The sequence below is a fragment of the Haliaeetus albicilla genome, chromosome 6 (genome assembly GCF_947461875.1).
Source record: "Haliaeetus albicilla chromosome 6, bHalAlb1.1, whole genome shotgun sequence".
NCBI lineage: Eukaryota > Metazoa > Chordata > Aves > Accipitriformes > Accipitridae > Haliaeetus > Haliaeetus albicilla.
Genome location: NC_091488.1, coordinates 11,307,999 through 11,328,584, shown reverse-complemented (window position 1 = coordinate 11,328,584; position 20,586 = coordinate 11,307,999). Strand labels below are relative to the sequence as shown.

The 20,586-nt window shown below is 38.9% G+C and overlaps 1 protein-coding gene across 1 annotated transcript; it reads left to right on the top strand.

Annotated features, from left to right (window-relative positions):
- Positions 1 to 86: 86 nt before the first annotated feature.
- PWP2 (PWP2 small subunit processome component) lies at positions 87 to 19,912 on the top strand. Its single transcript, XM_069785006.1, has 21 exons — positions 87 to 150; positions 271 to 383; positions 1,209 to 1,303; positions 1,598 to 1,697; positions 2,735 to 2,878; positions 3,334 to 3,469; positions 4,008 to 4,228; positions 5,471 to 5,614; positions 6,359 to 6,429; positions 7,132 to 7,268; positions 8,369 to 8,517; positions 9,149 to 9,296; positions 10,473 to 10,623; positions 10,971 to 11,151; positions 12,114 to 12,261; positions 13,236 to 13,344; positions 13,814 to 13,879; positions 14,247 to 14,465; positions 16,700 to 16,850; positions 17,943 to 18,017; positions 18,777 to 19,912. The coding sequence occupies exons 1-21, from the start codon at positions 133 to 135 to the stop codon at positions 18,934 to 18,936; spliced, it is 2,736 nt and encodes a 911-aa protein (XP_069641107.1). The 5' UTR covers positions 87 to 132; the 3' UTR covers positions 18,937 to 19,912.
- The last annotated feature ends 674 nt before the right edge of the window (positions 19,913 to 20,586 follow it).

The following is a 20,586-nucleotide window of genomic DNA, read 5'->3' as shown; positions in this document are numbered from 1 at the left end:
CCGCGCCGGCAGTGGCTTCGACCGCCCCGCCCCCGGCGGGAAGCCCCCACCGCCTCCGCAGCGGGCGCATGCGCGGTATCGCCGCGCACTTGCCGTGGCTCCGTGGGCTCCTCACGTGGAGCCGCCGCCGCCATGAAGTTCGCGTACCGGGTGAGTGCCCGGCGGCAGCCGCCCGCGTGGGACGGCGGCCCCTGCCTTCCTCTCCCCTCCCCTGCTCCTTTAACCGCCCCCCCCCGGTTTCTTCTTTCCTTCCCCCTGCTCCCCTCGCAGTTCTCCGGCCTGCTGGGCACCGTGTACCGCCGCGGGAACCTCAGCTTCACCCGCGATGGCAGCGCCCTCATCAGCCCCGTCGGGAACAGGATCTCCGTCTTCGACCTGAAGAAGTAAGCGAGCCCCAGCCTCTGCCTCCCCCCTCGGCTCCCCTCAGGCCCGCCGGCCTAGCACTCTGACAGCCCCTGCCCGGGCGGGTAGGAGGGCCTGGCACTGCCAGCACGGTTTGGTTGGGGTTTTTTAATTTGGGGGGGGGTAAGTAAAGCTCTCAGGAGGTTGTGGAGCCCGACCCGAGGGCGGCAGGGTGACAGCCAAGTCCGCGTTGCCCATGGCGGGGGGGTCCCTGCACCGCCGGCTCCCACCGTCCTGCGTGACGTGCTGCGCCGTGTGGGGCCGCGGCTGGCGTGGGCTGGGGTTCTCCAGAGCGGTTTGCTTTCCAAAACATCCCGAAGAGTTTCTGACTTAGCGTTAAAAGGTGGAAGCCTGCCTGGTAGAATAAGTGTCGAGGTGTTGCGCAGTGCAGATTTTCTGTACGTTGGTCTGTGGGGGAGAATAGCGTAAGACGTACGTGAAGGTGTGTTTTAGAAACAAAGAGGGGAGGAAAAAAGGTTTGTACTTGATGTAGTCGCATGGTTTCCTTGTGTGCTTCTGTCTTGTACTGTCTCTTGTACGTGGGAAGGCCTAGACTGTCATCTGCCTTTTCCTCTAGGCCAGAGTTGTGATTGATGCTCGTTATGCCGGTATTCTGCTCAGCAGCCCATCTCTTACATAGACGGTGTTTTTGGGGTTGTGACAGCCAAAGAAAGTCGTTGGGGGGTTTTACACCTGTTGATTCTGCGGCTTTAGCGTAGGTAGCCGACTGTATTTCATTGATACCAAAGATGACTGTTATTTCTGCATCCTTGTACCCAATTTACCATTTTATCTTTTTCTTGCAGTAATAAGTGTGAGACATTCCCATTGGCTACACGGCTTAATATTGTGTGCGTGGGGCTCTCTCCAGATGGAAGTCTTGCCATTCTAATTGATGAAGGTACTTTCATAAAGGAGGCATTTGTTTTCTAAAAGAAAGAAATAAAAATATAGCCTTAAGAGGGGAAGGTCTGTATTGCTAGATATTCAACCTTAACACAAATTAGAAGTGCTCTGCTTTAAAAATTATGTTAGAATTTCTGGGGAAGATATCTTTATTTACAGAACTTTAAAAGTTTCTGAGGAGGTACTTCCCCCCCCCCCCCCCCTCAAGGAAAGAAACTAAGCTTGCTAGCATTATGGTTTCTTTGGGAACTCGATTATTTCCATGATCTTTCTTTTTCTGCCTTTACAGAGGGAGCTGCCTTGCTTGTCAGTTTGATCGGGAAATGTGTGATACATCACTTCTATTTTCACAAGCCAGTTCACAGTGTCAGCTTTTCCCCTGATGGCAAGTAAGTAAAATGTGCATGCTTTAGAACAAACCAACAGAAATTACCCCATAAGCTAGTTGTAATTATGAAGACATTCTGACTAATCTGTGGATGATACCTATTGATTAACATAGGGGAGATTTAGAGCTGATCAGGGTCACTTCATCTGCAAAGTTGAGAGGGAGAGAAAAGCGCTAAAGCAAAGCCTTGGAAACAGATACTGGCAGGAAAGTTGTCTGTCACAGATGTTGTCTATGGTGGGACTCTTAGAAACAGAAGATTTGCTGTGAGTCTTAACTGTTCTTATGTGTCATAGGTAAGGTGAAAGAGCCCATGGGAGGGACAGTCAGTGCTGCAAAGTTGCATGATGGCACTTGTGGCGGTGCAGTTTCTCTGCTGACTTGGGTTAGTCTTAAGACAGCTGTACTACTGAAAGAGGCAGTTCTCTGAATTGAGTGCTTCTTTTCATGTCCCTTATATTTTAACTGCATGGTCACAGATCCAAAGTGTGGTGACATAAATGTTAGAAGTATCAGAACAGTGAGAGGAAAAAGTGCAAAGTTCCCCTTTTGGCAGCATTCCTCAGTTGGATTGACTTAAAGTGATCTTGAATGAGTTTTTGCTTGGAAGTTGGAATCGCAGTTCTATGTTACAGAATTATACTGGCAACAGGACCAGATTAAAGGATATGCGTAACAGGGGGTGCAGATGATTTGTTTTTCTGGAAGTGGCCAATATATGGAGGTGAAGAGAGGTTGAAATAGAATATCCTGTTTTGAATGTTTGAACTTTTCTTTCCTTTCTGAGAATTAGAGAATAAATATTCAACTTAAATAATTTTTACTGAAGGTTTTCTGTCTTATGATGTGTAAGTTGGGGGATAATATCAGTCTGCAAATAACTTTTTGTTTTGCATTCGAAAGCAATCCATATTTATCACTTTAATAACGTGGAAACGTTTTTAACATTGTTTTGTTTCATTGTATTGCTGTCTGTACTGAACAATTGTTTGCTTTAACAGCTTTGTGTGCAATTATGCTTTCCCCCCCATACAACAGGAAATTTGTGATTACAAAAGACAATGTTGCTCTTATGTACCATGCTCCTGGGAGGACACGAGAATTTAATGCGTTTGTTCTGGACAAAACTTACTATGGTCCATATGATGAAACAACTTGTATTGACTGGACTGATGATTCCAAGTGAGTTAATAAACTAAAGCACTGTCTACCCGCTCACATTGTTAATATTCGTGTGCATGTTACAGTCCATTTTTTTTGCTCTAAAGTATTGTACTAGCTTTAAAAATTATTTTTGGCTCTTCTGTTTCTCATTCTATCTTGAATTAAAAAAATTGTAATTAGGCAGGCTAGAAAGTATAAAATATGCATGTATTATGGATCAACAATGGATTCTTGCTTGAGAATGTCTAGTTATCCATACAAGGAACATATCTTAGGAATGTGACCACGGTTGACCTTTTGAATGTGTTTAATCCCATCTACCTTTGCTGGAGTTGCCAAACTCAGTTTACAACTCTCTTGTGTGTAAAATTACTTTTAAGGTGGTGATTGGTGTATCTTTCTGCTCAGATTCTCCAGTCAGTGAAGAGTTTTGCAAACCAGAGTTCTAATTCAAATTGCCTTTTCTTTTGTAGATGTTTTGCAGTAGGGAGCAAGGACATGTCTACATGGGTGTTTGGAGCAGAACGATGGGCAAACTTGATCTACTACTCGCTTGGAGGGCATAAGGATATAATAGTAGCCTGCTTTTTTGAAGAGAACAGTCTAGATGTATGTATAATCACATAATGTTCTTGAATTTTAGTATTAAAATAGTTGAAGCAGAATCTGATCTGTAGATCAGGTATTTTTCACAGGATGCTAATTATTTTGGTAATATCTCAGAATTTAGAAAATATGTGAGCAGTATATCTCTCGACTCCTCTGCTGCGATTGGGAGTTTACAATTCCATGAACATTTGAAGAAGTAAACTTTAGAAGGAGAGTAAGTTATTTAAAATTGCTCCCCCCAAAAGTTACAGTTTTAAATATGAAAAGATTAATTATCTGTAGTGCTAACTGGTAAACAAATTGCCTTCGGTCTTTTCAAAAATTATCTGAGGGCAGGTAAAGTAAATCACCAGTTCTCGGGACAAATGAATTTTCCAAATCAAAGCACTTCAAATTCTAGAGGACTAAGTAATGTATTATCCTCATGATAGAGTGCAGACTTGCTAACTCTTCTGCAAGTCTAGATTCATACCAAGACAGCAGACTACAGAACATAGGTATTACATGATAATCGTATGTTGGTGTGTTTGTGTTCTAGCTGTACACAATTAGCCAGGATGCAGCTCTCTGTGTGTGGCAGTGTGATACGGAGCTTGATGGTTTGAAGCCTATGCCCCCTAAAGATGCAGCTAGGGAAAAGAGTGCAGCAAAAAATGATGAAGAGTTTCTTGAAGAGCCAAAGGGTGAAGAAATTCACGGAAAAGCCAATCCAAATGAACGTGAGACTAGAGATAAGGTTAAATATTCACGTGTTGCAAAGTAAGTGATTTTCAGTTTTCCAAAGATAGAGTTGTTATGGGGATTTACTATATTGGGCTTTTTTCACCCTTTTTCACTCATTCGAAGCAGTATAAAACTCTGCCCAGAATTTAGTAATCTACTATAAATCCCATTTTAAATAGTTTCAGTAGAACACCCATTTGTCTTATCTTGACTACATGAAGGGCAATACCCTTCACCTTCAGAATAATGAGTCAGTGTAATTTTAATAAGAAATACTGACTTACGGTGTGTGTGTTATCGTCTGAAACTCAAAAAGTGTAATGAGGTCTTTAGTACAGTATCCTCTTAAGTCTAGAGGCTTTGAGCTCTTGCAGGAAGAGAGTGGTTGTCTTCAAGAGGTGACAGCAACGTTTGATAAAGATAGCTCGTCAGCCTCTTTGGTGAACTACTTGGAGATGCCTTCCTGAAGGATCTCCCTATCTGTCCACATCAAAGGAGATGTGGCTCACAAGGAATAATCCAGTTTTAAGATAGTCGCAGCATTTAGCTTTGCTTGAAGAAGGGTAATGTTCATAGGCAATCTCTTCTAGTGGAGTGAGGGAGAGATGGGATGTGTGTAGGGGCCAATTGGGAACACCTGACTTTAGGCTTGTGTTCTCAGCCTCTGACTGTAAAGGAAGTATAAAGAAAGTACTCTACCCCAACCCAGGTTGGAATTAGCCTTAGTGAACATCGCTTCCAGATTGAAGGAATTTGGAGTATACAACTGTTGGATAATATTCAGCTGCTCTTTTAATTGACTATCACGTGGGACTTACCTGTTTAATTCTAGTAAGAGATACAGCTACAAAGAAGCTAAGAAAACCTTCTTCACTAGGCATATAGTATTTACGACTATTGCTTCAATTCCTTACTCTGTAAGAGGACTCACATATAGAAGGATAACCAGTGAATTCATGAGAGCCATCCATATTGGCATTAGGTGATCAAAAAGAAATGCACAGTGCAGTTCTTCTGAGGTTAACTTTTAGTCCCTTTCATTGCATGTGATCAGGTGTCACTTCTGATAACCAGATTACTGCAGCAGCTGTAAACATTGAGGAAAAGAATTAGCTTTCACTAGCTATGTAAAGCACATATATTTAGCAATTTCTGGAACTACTGCTTTTTAGTTTTGTTGTAGGATACCTTGATCAAAATATTTGCCCTATACTGGAAAGCAGCTATAACAGCATACTTTTCTTTCACATTGTTTGCTGCTTATTTCTTTGATGCCAGGTATTTTTTCAATAAAGAAGGAGATTTTAATAACCTGACATCTGCAGCCTATCACAAGAAAACACACCTTTTAGTCACTGGCTTTGCCTCTGGAATCTTTCACCTCCATGAGCTTCCAGAGTTCAACCTGATCCACTCCTTGAGGTGAGGTGTGGGGTTGTATTTTTGGTTTGGTTGGGGGGGGGGGGGGGGGGCATTGTTTGTTTGAAAACACACTAAGTTTAGTAGTGAAGGCTGAATAATCAACACAAAAATCTTAAAACATGAGTATCTATTTAGTATGGTAATTTCTGGGAAGGCAGAATCATAGTTAGGCTCATGTAATAAATACCATGCAACTCCATTCCATAGCTTATTATGGAAAAGTGAGGTCTGCATGAAGAACTCCTGAGTAGTTAGTTAGTTAGTCTATAGATTTCTTCAATGCTTTGGACTTTGTTTTCAGTTTCTTTTTAGAAAATAAAGACAATACCTGAAAAAAAAGTTCTACATATGTAAAATTATGTGTAAACTGTCTCTAGGTTGAAAAATAAAACCATAATTCTTTTCCATCCCTGTATGATACTAGCTAAAGAAGGCATAATTTCCCTGCAGAAAAGAAAACTTTTTTTTTTTTCTTGAATGTGGGGAGTTTTGCTCTGTACTGGCAAGTACATCTTTCTTTGGGATGTAGATACTCTTTGTCTTCATTCCAAATAAGGCAGTTTGTCTCATGTTTTTGAGTATAGTAAAGGAAAGAATTTGTATGGGGCTTTTGGCGTTACAGTGAAGTTCAGTAAAGTAGTCAAAGAACTTGCTTGAACAGACGTAATAAACCCTAGATTTGAAGTTCTATCACACAAGGCGTGAAAACTCAAGTTTGTTTATTGGGTAATTCTCTTACTTCAGTATTTCAGACCAAAGGATAGCTTCTATTTCTATCAACTGTACTGGTGACTGGATTGCCTTTGGTTGTTCAGGTTTGTAAATTTTTTTTTTAGTCTGTATTCATGGAAAAATGAGGAATGTTGTGGGCATGCAAGCCCAAATTCCTCTTACTCGTCTCAAATCCAAATGTTAAAGTTTTGTTAATAATTTATAGTCTCATCTCTGTAGTGTCTAGATACAGTAAAGCAAGTATCCCTAATAAATTTCTTCTCACAGAATTCTTATGATTCCGGAAAATACTTTGTTGACGAAGGAGGAAAATGTGTTTCATATATGAAAACTCTAGCAGAATTAGGATAAAGCCCATATGCCTTGTAGTTTACAATATGCTTTCATTCTGGGCCCAGTCTCTCTTCCTTTGCCACTTGTTGCACATGCCATTTTACAAAGCTGCCTGGATATTCCAATGTTCCCACCCAGTCCATAATCATAAACGTATAACCAAGATTATACTTTTGTATGCAGTCCTGCTTTTCTTTCCAGCTCATTTATCAGCTGGTTGATAGCATTGCTGTTGTAGTATTAAGAATGTTAATCCAAGTAACAGCTCCTGCTTTTTGAGGAAAGTTGCCTTGAACTTATAAAAGGGAAAGGGCTTTTATTAGGATTGATAGATGCATAGCGCAACCTGTCTGCATCGACCCTTTTTTTTTTTACGTTGCTTGCAATTAATGTGTTTTGTGGCTTGCATTTGCAGGGTCATTGTATTCATAATCCTTCTCATGCGTTTACAGGTTTGGGTCAGCTCCTGGTGTGGGAATGGCAAAGCGAGTCCTATGTGCTGAAGCAGCAAGGACATTTCAACAGCATGGTTTCATTAGCATATTCTCCAGATGGACAATACATAGTAACTGGCGGGGAGGATGGGAAAGTAAGTGGGGCAATATTACTGAAATATGAACTTAAGTCTTAATAGCATAGTAAGCAGCTTCAACTTCCATTTTATGTGGAAAGATCTGTTACTGTAACTGATACATATTTTTTTACAGCGTATATATTTTGATTTATTATTGCTGGTATCCTCTGCAAATTGCATCACTTATGCTTTTTAGCAGATGATTTTTTAATTCTTATAGATGCAGTCACCATAAACACAAAAAGATGTAATTCATCAGATGTTAATTTATGTATGCTTGTGGTGGTTCTATGATATTTTGGCATGAATGAACTTCAGTCACCCAAATTCATGCCCTTTTAATAATTGGGTTTGATGTGTAATTAATTTCAAGTTACTTATAAAAGGGCAATTCCTAAACAGATTTTTCTGAAATGGAACATTGCAGAAGCTTGTTATTTAAAAGAAAAATTAGCTTCTTGTGGATGACTTGTATTGAAATGATAGGCTATGTGTACATGTACCTTTTTTTTTTTTTTAAGATCTTTTGTAGAGTAATCCCATGGTCTATTGGCATGTAAATGGGACAAAGATAGTATCTTATTTCCTATCAAAACTTCTGAATGTCAGAAAAAGACCTGCCACTTCATGCTTTTTGATACTCGGATTCAAAATTAACCAAACCCCAGCAGTCTTGAACTGCAGATAGCTAAACGCATAACATTTTTGTTCGGGGAAAAAAAAAGATTGAAATATCTCAGCTGTAACTTCTGGAATGGCTTCACAGTTGGTTTTGAGTTTGACACTTGTCTTACCTGTGGACAGTACAAAGCTTGGGAGCCCAAGATACTCACCAAATGCTATAGCTTTCCTTGAAAATTAACTTTGTTTCAAAATTTTTTTGTCTTTCTCCACGTAGATTTTCGTGTTGTATATGTCTCTTTAGGGGTTTAATGATAAGCTGTGGCCTGTTTGCCTCACTTGCATAGAATTCCTTACTGATGGTATCGAAAGTCCTTTATGCTATTGCAGAGTTCTAGGACTAATTTTTCTGTACTCTTTTACTGCATTACCCTTACTTTCTCTCTGAACTGATGATGGAGATTCTAAGAATCCTTTTCTTGTCTTTCTTGCAGGTGAAAGTGTGGAACACTTCAAGCAGCTTTTGTTTTGTCACTTTTACAGAACATACCAGTGGTGTAACTGCTGTAACTTTTACTTCCAATGGTTATGTCATTTTGAGTGCTTCCCTAGATGGAACAGTGCGTGCCTTTGATCTACACAGGTAACTCTTTATGAAAAGCTTTTGTGTCTTATTTAGTCTTCAGCTTTCTTCTCCCAAAATACAGCAAACTGCTGATGGTTTGTTTCAAGTTGAAGTTGCACAAATGTGAGTACTGCTTTATTGATTTTTGGTTCAAATTTGGATAGCATTTAGCAAACCTTTCATTCCATCCAGTTTCTGTGAAGAAAATTCTGGAATAACTTTTCTCAGAGAAGCTGGAAATCCAGTAAGATCGTTGTCTGGCTCTACTACTCAAATGGGGAAATGGCACCTGTCTAACGGAATGTTTGCCATAGTTTTAGTGGTTGAGCCATTATAATACAACTATGTACAGAGCTGGATATGTAAACAAGCCCATGTTTTCTAAAGAATGGATATATGCTGTGTAATTGAAGAAAGCTCTTCTGTTTGAGTATTTTTGGTTGCTATTTCTGCAGAGTTGTTAATACCTTTTTTGAGTCTTTGAATCATGCTGAAGTGTTGCATCTAATTTTATACAAAGAATATTTTTCCTGTAGCTAGCTTAAAAGACTTTACAAGTAAAATGAAATCCTTTTTTCAGTATGTTTGTAAAACATACGTTTAAATCTACCTAAAACGTTCTCATAATTTATTTTGACATTTACAACAGATACCGCAATTTCCGTACCTTTACATCTCCACGACCAAGTCAGTTCTCTTGTTTAGCTGTGGACTCCAGTGGCGAGATCGTGTCAGCTGGTTCTCAGGATTCCTTTGAAATATTCATCTGGTCAATGCAGAGTGGGAGGCTGCTAGATGTAAGGACTTACAATGCTGGAGGGCTTGAATTTAACACATAATATAGATCGTGATGATACTAAGTCACTTTGGGATTAGTGGGAGGGTTTTAATATAACATGATGTGCTTTATTGTGTTTATATTCAAGAACTGGAGCTACACTATGTTACTCTCAGCAATTTTTTATTTATTGCATGGAGGCTATGTTGGATTTGTGTGGGAAACAGTTTTTTAGAGTTTTTGAGTAGGGAGCTCTTGCTAGCTGATGAAGTAACACCAATATTGCGGGGCTAACACATGGGCATGAGAGTCTTTCCTCCAGCAGTTGTTCAGAGATGTTCTCTTCTACATACTTTCTGCAGGTAATGAAGAAATTGTAGGTACTGTCCTAAGATCAATACAGATTTTGTGGACAGTTTTGCTGGAGCAGAGTAGGGACATCATTTTTTGTGTAGAAGGTTTTTGTAATGTAGGGTAAGAAAACTATTAAATCCCCGCTGTCTTGCTGCTACTTTGAAATGCCTTCTCTTCAGAGTAGATATAATAAAGGAGGGACACAGTACTTCCAAGTAAATCAAACGCATTTGCTATTTTCAATTCTTAAGCATTATTGTACATCTTGCACATGTGCAATTCATGCATTTAATCTGGTATAGCTATTGAATATATATCACTATAGTAACTCAGCATATACTTGAGTGGATCTCCAGAGTTTTGAGTTTAGTTTCTTTCCTTGATTTCTTTTGAGAGGAGTAGGAGCTCCGTGCCATCAAAATCTATATTACTCTTATTCACAGTTTTTATTAGTGTTTTTTCTTAAATGTTTTCAGCTGCAGGACATACTAAATTGTCAGCGCAATGACTCGCTTTTTCACAGTTGGTCTGATTGTTCTGATGGGGGGGAAGTACACCGTATCCCTAAGTCTTGGTCTGTAAAGAGTCTATGTGCATGCATAAGAGTGGTTGTAGGTGCCTATGCAGTGGTAGCATTTCAGTGAATTTTTTTTAAAACTTCTGAAAATAAAAAGTTGAGAATCACTGGTACGTATCATGCCACATTTCCAAAAGTGACCTCAGGCATGTGTGGACAAGTTAGGCATGTTTTCATTGCTATGTTTAGAGTTTACTGAATGCAGACTACATGAATTTCAGTTTCTTTCACCTAATTCCATGCTATCTTTTCTTTTTTTGTTAGGTCTTATCAGGTCATGAGGGCCCCATCAGCAGTTTGTCCTTTAACCCAATGAAGTGTGTTCTAGCTAGTGGTTCTTGGGATAAAACTGTCAAGTTATGGGATATGTTAGACAGCTGGAGAACTAAGGAGACACTAATACTGAACTCAGATGGTAACCTTTATTTCATCTTATATCAAATATAAATATATTAGCAGAAATATTTCAAGAATAAACAACAGAACATGTTAAATACAGACTCATTCTTGGTAAAGAAAAACAAAAGTTCAGATAGTTTTCTACAGTATTTAGTTAACAGTAGAAGAAATCTTTTTTATTTAATACTAGCTCTAGCTTTACAATTAGCTAAACATTTGTATGTTGTCCAGAGAAAAAGTACAGTCATACTTGTTACTCTTAAGCTTTTTCTGGTAGTTGAGATGAGATCCTAGAAAAATATAGGGTATTTTCTTAGAAACAGATCTGACTGCATTTTTAACTGTTAATTAAATTCTTTGCAGTTCTTGTTGTTGCTTTCCGTCCTGATGGCAAGGAGCTTGCAGTTGCTGCTTTGAATGGACAGATAACATTTTGGGATCATGAAAATGCAGTGCAAACTGGCTCAATTGAGGGAAGGCATGATCTTCAGATGGGAAGGAAGGAGCTTGATAAAATAACTGCCAAACAAGCAGCCAAGGGAAAGTAAGTAGATGAGATTGCAGTGAAAAGAGGGTGCCACACTGGCTTGCTTTTGAATTGTTTCTTTTCATTTGGTTTTTACGGGAAGATTTCAGAGTGCATCTGCTGTTCAAATATTTTGATTCTGATGTTGGATTTCAAAAGACTGCCTGACTTGACGTCTGGATGGATCCTTTTTGTCTTTTGCTGTGATCACCCACCAATCAGCATCATTCTGAGCATGTGTTCTTTTTCATCAGTTATAAACTTGGGTTGCCAGCATAATACTAAGCTTCGCATGACAAGCTGTTCATTTGCTAAAGGTGTTAGGCTTTTAAGTGGATATCTTGTTATGTAGGTACTAGTTTGTAATTATTAGTGTGTAGAAACTGTTACATTTTTTAAATGTAAATATGCTGTGGGTTTTATTACACATTACTATGCATGTGAAGGAATGTTTAAAGGCAAGTTGAATTTGTATGCTGTCAAAAAGGGTAATATAGGAGTCATGTTTCATTCTTCTCTTTTTCCCTTGAGCCCCTCTTTTTTTCCATATTGCTCCCACTCAAAACAAAATGAAAAAAGGAAACAATGGCTTTCTGAAAAAAGAAAAAAAAAAAAAATTTTCGGTGATGAGCTCTCAACCATCGCTTTAAAACATACCATGACTTTGCTTTTTCTCTAGCTCTTCTGACCATCCTTAGTGTTGTGTAGGGTGTAGCTGAGAGCTCATTCATTGAGCTGCAACTCAGAATCAGAAGTATGGAAGTACTTCAAAAAGCTGTTGATGTTCTAAATTGTTTATGATTCATAGTAAAGCACCAAGTACGTGTTTGTGGTAAATGATTTCGTGTGTTAAGTACATACTGTGTGAACGAAGATCTCAATTTTTTCCATGGAATGGTTATTCTGTGTCTTCATACCGTACTTATGTTTTAGCTCGGATGTGGCAGTGGAATTAACTACTTTCTCTTTTTCTTTACTAGATCTTTTACTACTCTGTGTTACTCAGCAGATGGTCAGTCTATTCTGGCAGGTGGATTGTCAAAATTTGTCTGTATATATAATGTCAAGGAACAGATTCTTATGAAAAAATTTGAAATCTCATGCAACTTTTCTTTAGATGCAATGGAGGTACGTGACCAGAGGAGTCAGGTTTTTTCATTCCCGCACCCCCACAAGACTGTGGTTTTGGTATAACATCTCATTAAGTGGGGTTCATGAATGTTTCATTAAGGACAGGTTCATTTTGTGCAGGAGAGTGATAAGGAAATACATCTCGGAAAACAAAATTAATTCCTGACACTCTGGTAACTAAAGTCTTGCCAGATTGCGTGTGTTTGTATTGAATGAGCAGAACTCTTAAGCATAGTGAAGTCAGTTGCACCTAACTTAAAGTTGAAGAGAAGATTTAAATTATCAATATTTTCTACTAAGCTAACTTTCCCTGAGTGTCAGTTGTTTATGTTAGCAAAGAAATGAAGGATTTTATTGTGGACACACAAGAACATCACTGACCTTTACAAACTCAGGTTCTGAATATTGTTAAATGGAAAATTGAATTCATTTAAAAGTAAAGTGAACAATGAAAAGCATCAGAAGGAAGAAATTCCAGTAACCCTTTTTAACATCCTTAAAAGGATACCAGAAGTGAGCCAGCTGGAAAAGAATCCTGGAGGGGGATGGGTATTTAAAAATTGAGGGCAGGGAGGTCCCTAAAACATCATTTGCATAGCTGCCTGGCTACACAGCCCTTACATTAGCACAGTGCAGTTATAGAACCTGAAGGGGAAGAAGAGTGGGCCTGCATCTGGGAAATCAGTGCATCTCTTAAGTAGAACAACATCATAATAATATGAAACCACAGTCTAAACTGTGTTGTGCTGTTCTGAGGCCTCTAAGACTGAAGCAGCCTGATTCTCATCTGTGGTCAGACACTGTTGCCCACTGTTGTGAAATTGTCAGTTTTCTCTATGATTTTGGAGAAGCTTTTGGAAGAAAGTGCAAGGAAATAATCATTAGATAACTCCTGAATGTATGGAGGATTTTCAGTGAATACAGATGTTTTGAGAGGAGATTCAGTGCAGTGAACTTACATGTTTTTCTAGGAGTACTTGGATCGGAGAAAAATGACCGAATTTGGCAGCATGGCTCTGATTGATGAAGGGGCTGGAGGTGAAGATGGTGTTGCCATTCCTCTTCCTGGAGTAAAAACAGGTACGGCTTTTGGCTTTGCTGTCTTGTTACTAGTTTTATATGGATCAAAACCTTTGATGTAGAGTCGATACAAGATAAGAAGGGTTTGAATTGTTCAGCTCAGTTTTAAAGTTAGGATTACCTGAATGTTCTGTAGCCATGGGGATCTGGTACGCAGGTGTTCAGCTGATGTGTAGGTGGGCCCTTTTGCATAGTAGAAACAAGAAGAAACAGGAGGTACCGTGGTCTCCTGACTATGGAACCTAGCAGTCCTGATATAATTTTCAAAGAGCAAAATTCAGTCCCACCACTTTAGCTGTAGGATCTCTTCGACATGGACTGCCCCTTACTTACCCTGTCTTTAACTCTGCCAGATTTTGGCATGTTCTGCATTATTCTTCAGCATAATGATAACAGCATAGTTAGAGTTGATAGTTAGACCATGAACTTTTGGTGAATATATTAAATCACTTCTAAACTTCTCTTTTAGGTGACATGAGTTATCGGCACTTTAAACCAGAAATAAGAGTGACTTGCCTGCGATTCTCTCCTACAGGTGAGTATTGACAATTAATGTAGGGGGTTTTTTTATTCCATATAAAGCAAGGAAAAGAGTAGAGCATTGGAGGAGTAATAATGAAGTACAAATGCCTTGGAGATGGTCTCTCCAGGTGTTACACAGTGCTGCTAGGTTTGTAGTCTAGTTTCCTGTGCAGTGGATAATTGGAAAACTTAAGTGTACACCACTTTCAGCTGCTATTTTTTACAAGCATTGTCATTGCTGACAGGTTCATCAATGATGCATGGCTTTCAGTCTTACCCACTTCTTGAAAACAATGAAGAGTCATCTGTTTATCATTACTCTTCTGTTTCCATCCTAGAAAACCCAGCTTTGTTCTTAAATATTGTTACTTCTCTTCTAGGACGAAGTTGGGCGGCCACCACCACAGAGGGTCTTCTTATCTATTCACTGGACTCAGGGCTAATTTTTGATCCTTTTGAGCTGGATATTGATGTCACACCCAGCAATATACGCAAAACACTGCATCAGAAGGAGTATACTATGGCTATCATCATGGCCTTCAAGCTGAACGAAAAGAAATTAATTCAGGAGGTCATAGAGGCTGTACCTAGCAATGAAGGTGAGTGGATCTTCCATGAAATTTGGCTGAACTAGCTGTAAGCAGAGGTGTGTAAGCCAAGTAAGTTGAGCTGTAAAGGGCAGAGTTTAGCTCTTGGCGGGGGGGGATATAACATTGATATTTAAGGACTTCATACTGTAGCTGAAGGCTAAAGAGGAAGGGGTGGCCTTTTGTAAAAAAAGTAGACTTTCTAGTGTTAACTTATGTTTTACTTTTACCAGTCTACTGCATGCTCATCTAGTGACTTTTCAACATGGAATTTGATCAGGTCTGGATATGCAGGTGAAGTTTTTGGATGTCAGTTCTCAGAAACAGCTGATGTTAGAGTGGCACAGCAAGTTTAACATGAGTTAGCAGCATGCCTGTGTGATGAAGGCAGTTTATTGGATACTGGACTGTGCAATCAAGGATATAGTCAGCAGTTTGAGGAAAGTGATTAGTCTTCTCTACTGAGCACTTGTGAGACCATGTCAGGAGTGCTGTGCCTAGGTTTGGGCTCGACAGTACAAGAAAGACATTGATACTCTGGAGCATCTGGTGGAGGGCTTGGAAAATGATTGGAGGGCCAGAGTGCATGACAGCTGAGGAGAGGCTTAAGAGAGCTGCATTTGTTCAGTCATTAGAAGAGGAGGGGAATATTTTTACTGTCTTCAGGTGCCTAATGGGATGTTAGAAAGAAGGCAGAACCAGACTTGGGGTTGCACAATGATACAACAAGAGGCAACAGACCTCTTGCAACATGGGAAATTCCAACTAGATATTAAAAACAATAAAATTATTTTGGTGGTATCTTGTCCTTTAGTTATAGTGTTTGTTAAATCCATCCCTCTAAACAAATTTAAACATGGTCCTTATAGAGGTCTGTGTTCACACAAACCAAACAGCTTATTAGTTAAGTGCCAAGCTCTTTCAAACAAGAGACAGATGCTTTTACAGTTGTGACATCAGAAACAAAAGGAATAGGTAAGATGTCACTTAGCTTTGAGGTTATTTACTGAAATCATTCTTTAGCACCCTTTTCATCATTTTGGTAACTAATGTGTCCATTCATTAGCTATATATGGTAGACATGACCTTAAAAATAAACTTTCAGTAGTGTATTCTACTTAACTTTGTAACTCCATTAATAGTTCCATCATACTAACTTTGAAGTATATTTTCTTAGCTTTAGCTCACTGTTGTTACCCCACTGAAAGGTATTTATTTCCTTCTAGTGTTTCATGTGTAACAAATAAAAATTCCTTATATCTAGTCAAAACATGCTCTAGTCTGAAATCAGATGTGTTGCAAGCCAACTGCTTTGTAGGATTTTCTTACCTTATTCCCTAGGTAGCAAGCCCCATAATTATGCATGTCAGGGTAAATGATCTTTTGCGCACCTGTGTTGGCATACCTGTGTTGGCATAATGGTGTTTGCCTCTGTCTGGGAAAACTTAGTTCTCTTTTACTGAAGTTAACCAAAACTGCATGTACATAGGCAAGACTGGGTAAGTAGGCAGATGCCAAAACCTCAGGAGCAGAGCATGAGGCATGGAAATTTCAGGCATTGTAATTCACTGTGAACAGAATGAATGTGTGCCTGTTTCTTCAAGAGCGGAAAACTTTTTTCACAGTTGAATGTTACATAGGCCAGTTGGGGTGGCTGCAGAGAACAGGAGTTGGTTATTTTTGAGAGAGGATTATATATAATGAGGTCATCATAGTTATGTGTGAGATTATTTTGAATGCTTAATAAATAATGCTGCTTTGTGCTGCACAGTTGCTAACAGCATTCAGACACTTACTCTGAGCAGGTGACTTTGCTGTCTTTTCAAGCATTGCCTCTGATTATTACATGTAACTAGTTCTACTGAATACAGAAATTCATATGAAGTCAAAAGTAACGAAACTTCAATAAAGTCTAGTTACACTGAAAGAGGAGGAAAGGGTGGAAGTAAAAGTTCTGAAGGAGAGCTGGTGGGGAGAGTATTCTGTTACGAGGAAGAACTTGGTTGGGGGCAGGGAGTTGAGTTCTTGCTTTTAAATACAGTAGTGATTGGAAGGCTCAAAGAGGAGAGATTTGCCTCCTGAGAGACTGTGGTACTGTACCCTGAAGTTCAATATTAAAAATCAAATAGTTGCCAAGACGGTGCTTTATTCTCCTTCCCCTTATGCTTTCATGTTTCATGCTTTCTTGCTACTCCAAATAGTAATTCAACTCTGATGCCTGTGGGCTTTTTTTCCTTTTTGCACAGTTGATGTTGTCTGCTCATCACTCCCAGACCTGTACGTGGAGAAAGTATTGGAGTTCCTGGCCTCTGCATTTGAGATATCTTGTCATTTAGAGTTCTATCTTATTTGGGCTCATAAGTTGCTCATGCTGCATGGACAGAAACTGAAAACAAGGTGAGATCTTGTGAAAGTCAAAACGCTGACAAGCATTTTAAAATTTATTTACCTGTCAGTTTAACGTTTTTACTTAACATTTACTGACATGCCAGATAACGCATACACAACAATTAAAACTACTTAATTTTTACAGCTTCTTTACTAACAGTAAAAGTTATGGTTTGGACTTGATCTTAAAGGTCTTTTCCAACCTAAATGATTCTATCATTATAACAAGTGTGTATGATAGAATTGGAATGCATGATAGGATTTCTGAGGGTAAATTGCAAAAACATTTTTCAAATATTACAGGTAAAACTTTGCATGGCTTTCTCAGCCTATAAATGCATAAAGATTTCAAGAGTGATAGTAGGATTTTGGCAATTGTGTTTTTAAATAATTATGCATATTAAATATAACCAAAACATAATGTGCAGGTACTGACTGCATTTTTATAGACTTAGCTTGTGGTTATAGCATGCACTCTTAGCTTGTTAGTACTCTGCTTTCCTACATAGTTCTTTGCAACTACATGGGCCTGGTCTATGAATTATATTCAGCCCACCCATAGTATAGAGTTTATAGACTTTGGGGAACAAAAATAGGCAAATTTACAAATTTAAAATAGGCTAAGTGAGAGGTGATCCGAGAAGGAGTCCTGCAGGTTAAAAAAACCAGTGCATTGTGTAACTCTTTCCTTGCTTCAACATGGGTATTAATGGTTTAGTCACTGAAATGACTGGAACAAATTTTCTCCTTTTGTTGCTGTTAAAGTAGAAGAGGATGATTTAAAACAAACTCTTCCTTGTTCAGGAAGCATTTTAGTACCTGGAAGGAACTGTCATCACTACAGCAAGCAGAATTAGTTCTTCAAGCTGCAGTTAGACATCAGAAAAAAATTATTTCTGGCAATATATTACTTGTATTAAGTATAATCATTGAGGGCAGAGTTAAAAGCAAAGAGCTTTTGTTCATTTAGTATTATCTTAAAATGTTCATGTTGAAAAGTTAACATGTATGCTTGTTAAAATTTTGAGAGTATAGAAAAGTTCTAGATTTCCATATATAAGCATAAATTGCACTGCAAATTGCATGTTTTCTCCATTCAAGGTCAGTGAAGCTGCTCCCTGTGATACAGTTCCTTCAGAAAAGCATCCAACGTCATTTTGAAGATGTTTCAAAACTGTATGTATTGTTATATTTAAAAGTTTAAATCAAAACCCTGCACATAAGTGTGGAGTAATTTGGGGGATGATAGTGTGGTATTAGAACTTTTGAGACGGTTGTTGTGGTTTAACCCCAGCCAGCCACTAAGCACCACGCAGCCGCTCACTCACTTCCCTGTCCAGCCAGTGGCATGGGAGAGAGAATCGGGGGGGGGGGGGGGGGAGAAGAACTTGTGGGTTAAGATAAGAACAGTTTAATAGAACAGCAAAGAAGAAACTAATTATGATAACACTAATAAAATGACAATAGTAATAATAAAAGGATTGGAATGTACAAGTGATGCATAATGCAATTGCTCACCACCCTCCGACCAATGCCCAGTTAGTCCCTGAGCGGCGATACCCCCCAGGCCAACTCCCCCCAGTTAATATACTGGGCATGACATCACATGGTATGGAATACCCCTTTGGCCAGTTTGGGTCAGCTGCCCTGGCTGTGTCCCCTCCCAACTTCTTGTGCCCCTCCAGCCTTCTTGCTGGCTGGGCATGAGAAGCTGAAAAATTCTTGACTTAGTCTAAACACTGCATAACACACTGATGTTTTTAGCTGTTGCTATCAACTTTCTTCTCATACTGAACCCAAAACACCATACCAGCTACTAGAAAGAAAATTAACTCTATCCCAGCTGAAACCAGGACAACGGTCTTTTTAGAGGTGTTTTTATTTTAGGAGGAAAATGGAATCTTGTTTTGAACATGTCCCTATTTATTTTTACAGCTGTGAATGGAATATTTACAATATTAAATATGCATTGGCCATTTCACAACAGCGGGGCATGAAACGTCTGGCAGAAGAAACATCAGTAGATGAAGAGGACTTGGATTCTGACAGTGATTATCTTATGCAAGAAGTTCATAAAGACAATTTTAGTTCCTAGTTACTCTTCATGAGAGGGAGAAAACCTAAGACAGTAATTCTATGCAGTGGTATTCACTGATAATGAGTGGCCCTCATAGTGGCATAACTGAGGTCTTCTTAACAGTGTGGATGGAGTTGCATGTGAGTTAGCAAGGGAAATGTAGAATAGGCATAGTGCCATCCATGGCATATCTGGTGTACCCTCTGGCCGTAACAACTTGACAGCATTGATTTCTTGATTAAGTGATTTTTTTTTTTTTATTATACCTGATTTCAAGTAAGAAAAAAAAATGTATTCTTATATCGGTGAAGTTAAAAGTATGACTGGAAGAAGTGCATTCTTTATTAAAAATGCATTGTACATAGATTAAGTATTGTGAGTTTTGTAATGCAAAATGTCTTGTCATACTTTGGACTCTTTTTTTATCCTTTTTTAAAATCATGGGAGAAAATTTACTGGGCTTTACAGCTTTTGCAGAGGTTTAATTAATAATCTTGAGATACTGTAGTAAAAATTGGTTTGGAAATTACCACCTCAATAATGTAACTAAAATTGTAAGAGAACGTGTTACAAATGTTTCTTTTTCTGATGAAAGCCCTTCCTTGTCTTGTTTTTTTTTTTTTTTAATGTTATTAACATACTAAAATCTGAAACTTTTGATTTCCTTGGTTTTTGTGAATTGGCTAATAACAACAGTGAGGTCCTGAATACAAAGAATTATATCCATGCTTACAGTACTTTCACGCCACATGTTGAAAGGGCTTTGTTAGTGAAGGTACTGCAAATATTAACAATGAGCCAGAATTGATTATTTTTTAGCGTATTCTGTTCTGGATTTGTTTTCTAGTCAGTTCCCATTCTTGGAATAGAGGAGAGGTATGAATATTAAAAACTGTTGAATTAAAAAGTAAGTCCAAAATATACAGCAGACATGGATAGTCAGTTTGTAGAATTTCAGTAGATAAAATAAAGATGCACTTGCTACTTAAATGTAGCAACGTGATTTGTTTTTCTTATGGTAAAACGTTTAAAAATATCTTCAGTTGCTGGTGCTGCCTTGCCTCCTAACATTTTAATGGTCCTGCCAATGTTTCAGGGTCTCAGAGGTGTGAAGGTGTAGCTGGGCTGGAGCGATGCTTGCGGAAGATGCCCTGTGGTATTACGATGGGATTTGGAATTGCCTGTCATTCTTCACCCTTCTGCCTCCTCCTACCGTGGCAGAAAGTAGGCTTTCCCCCTGAGGTAGAAGGGAGGCATAGGTGGGTAGGGAAGAAGTAGCCCAGGAAGAAGACAAAAATCCGTCTTCAGATCCTTGTAAAACTGAAGTGTTTAAGCTAACATGAAAGACGTGATCGTGTTCCCTAACATATAGCATAGTTGTTACTTCTTAATCTGTTTTACTGTTTTTCATATACATGTCATCTTTGCACGCTTTTTTAAAGACCGTATTCTTTTGCCAAACTCTATGACCCATAGCAGACAGGCTGTAATCATTCTGGGACTGTCGCAGCAGCAGCTATGTGCTCTGTAAAATAGGAGTTGTGCTGTTCTATGAAGTTGGCTAACTTGATCCCTAAATTTGTGTTTGTCTCTTGGGTTTACAGTGTTAGAAAACACAGGATGTGGAGGAGATGTTGTTCTGAAAGGCCACATCTTAGAAACATGCTT

Excerpts from the sequence above, each read along its gene's own strand:
- PWP2 (XM_069785006.1), top strand. Across the intron at positions 7,269-8,368 it reads CTGGCGGGGAGGATGGGAAA|GTGAAAGTGTGGAACACTTC; the intron begins GTAAGTGGGGCA and ends TCTTTCTTGCAG. Across the intron at positions 14,466-16,699 it reads GGCTGTACCTAGCAATGAAG|TTGATGTTGTCTGCTCATCA; the intron begins GTGAGTGGATCT and ends CTTTTTGCACAG.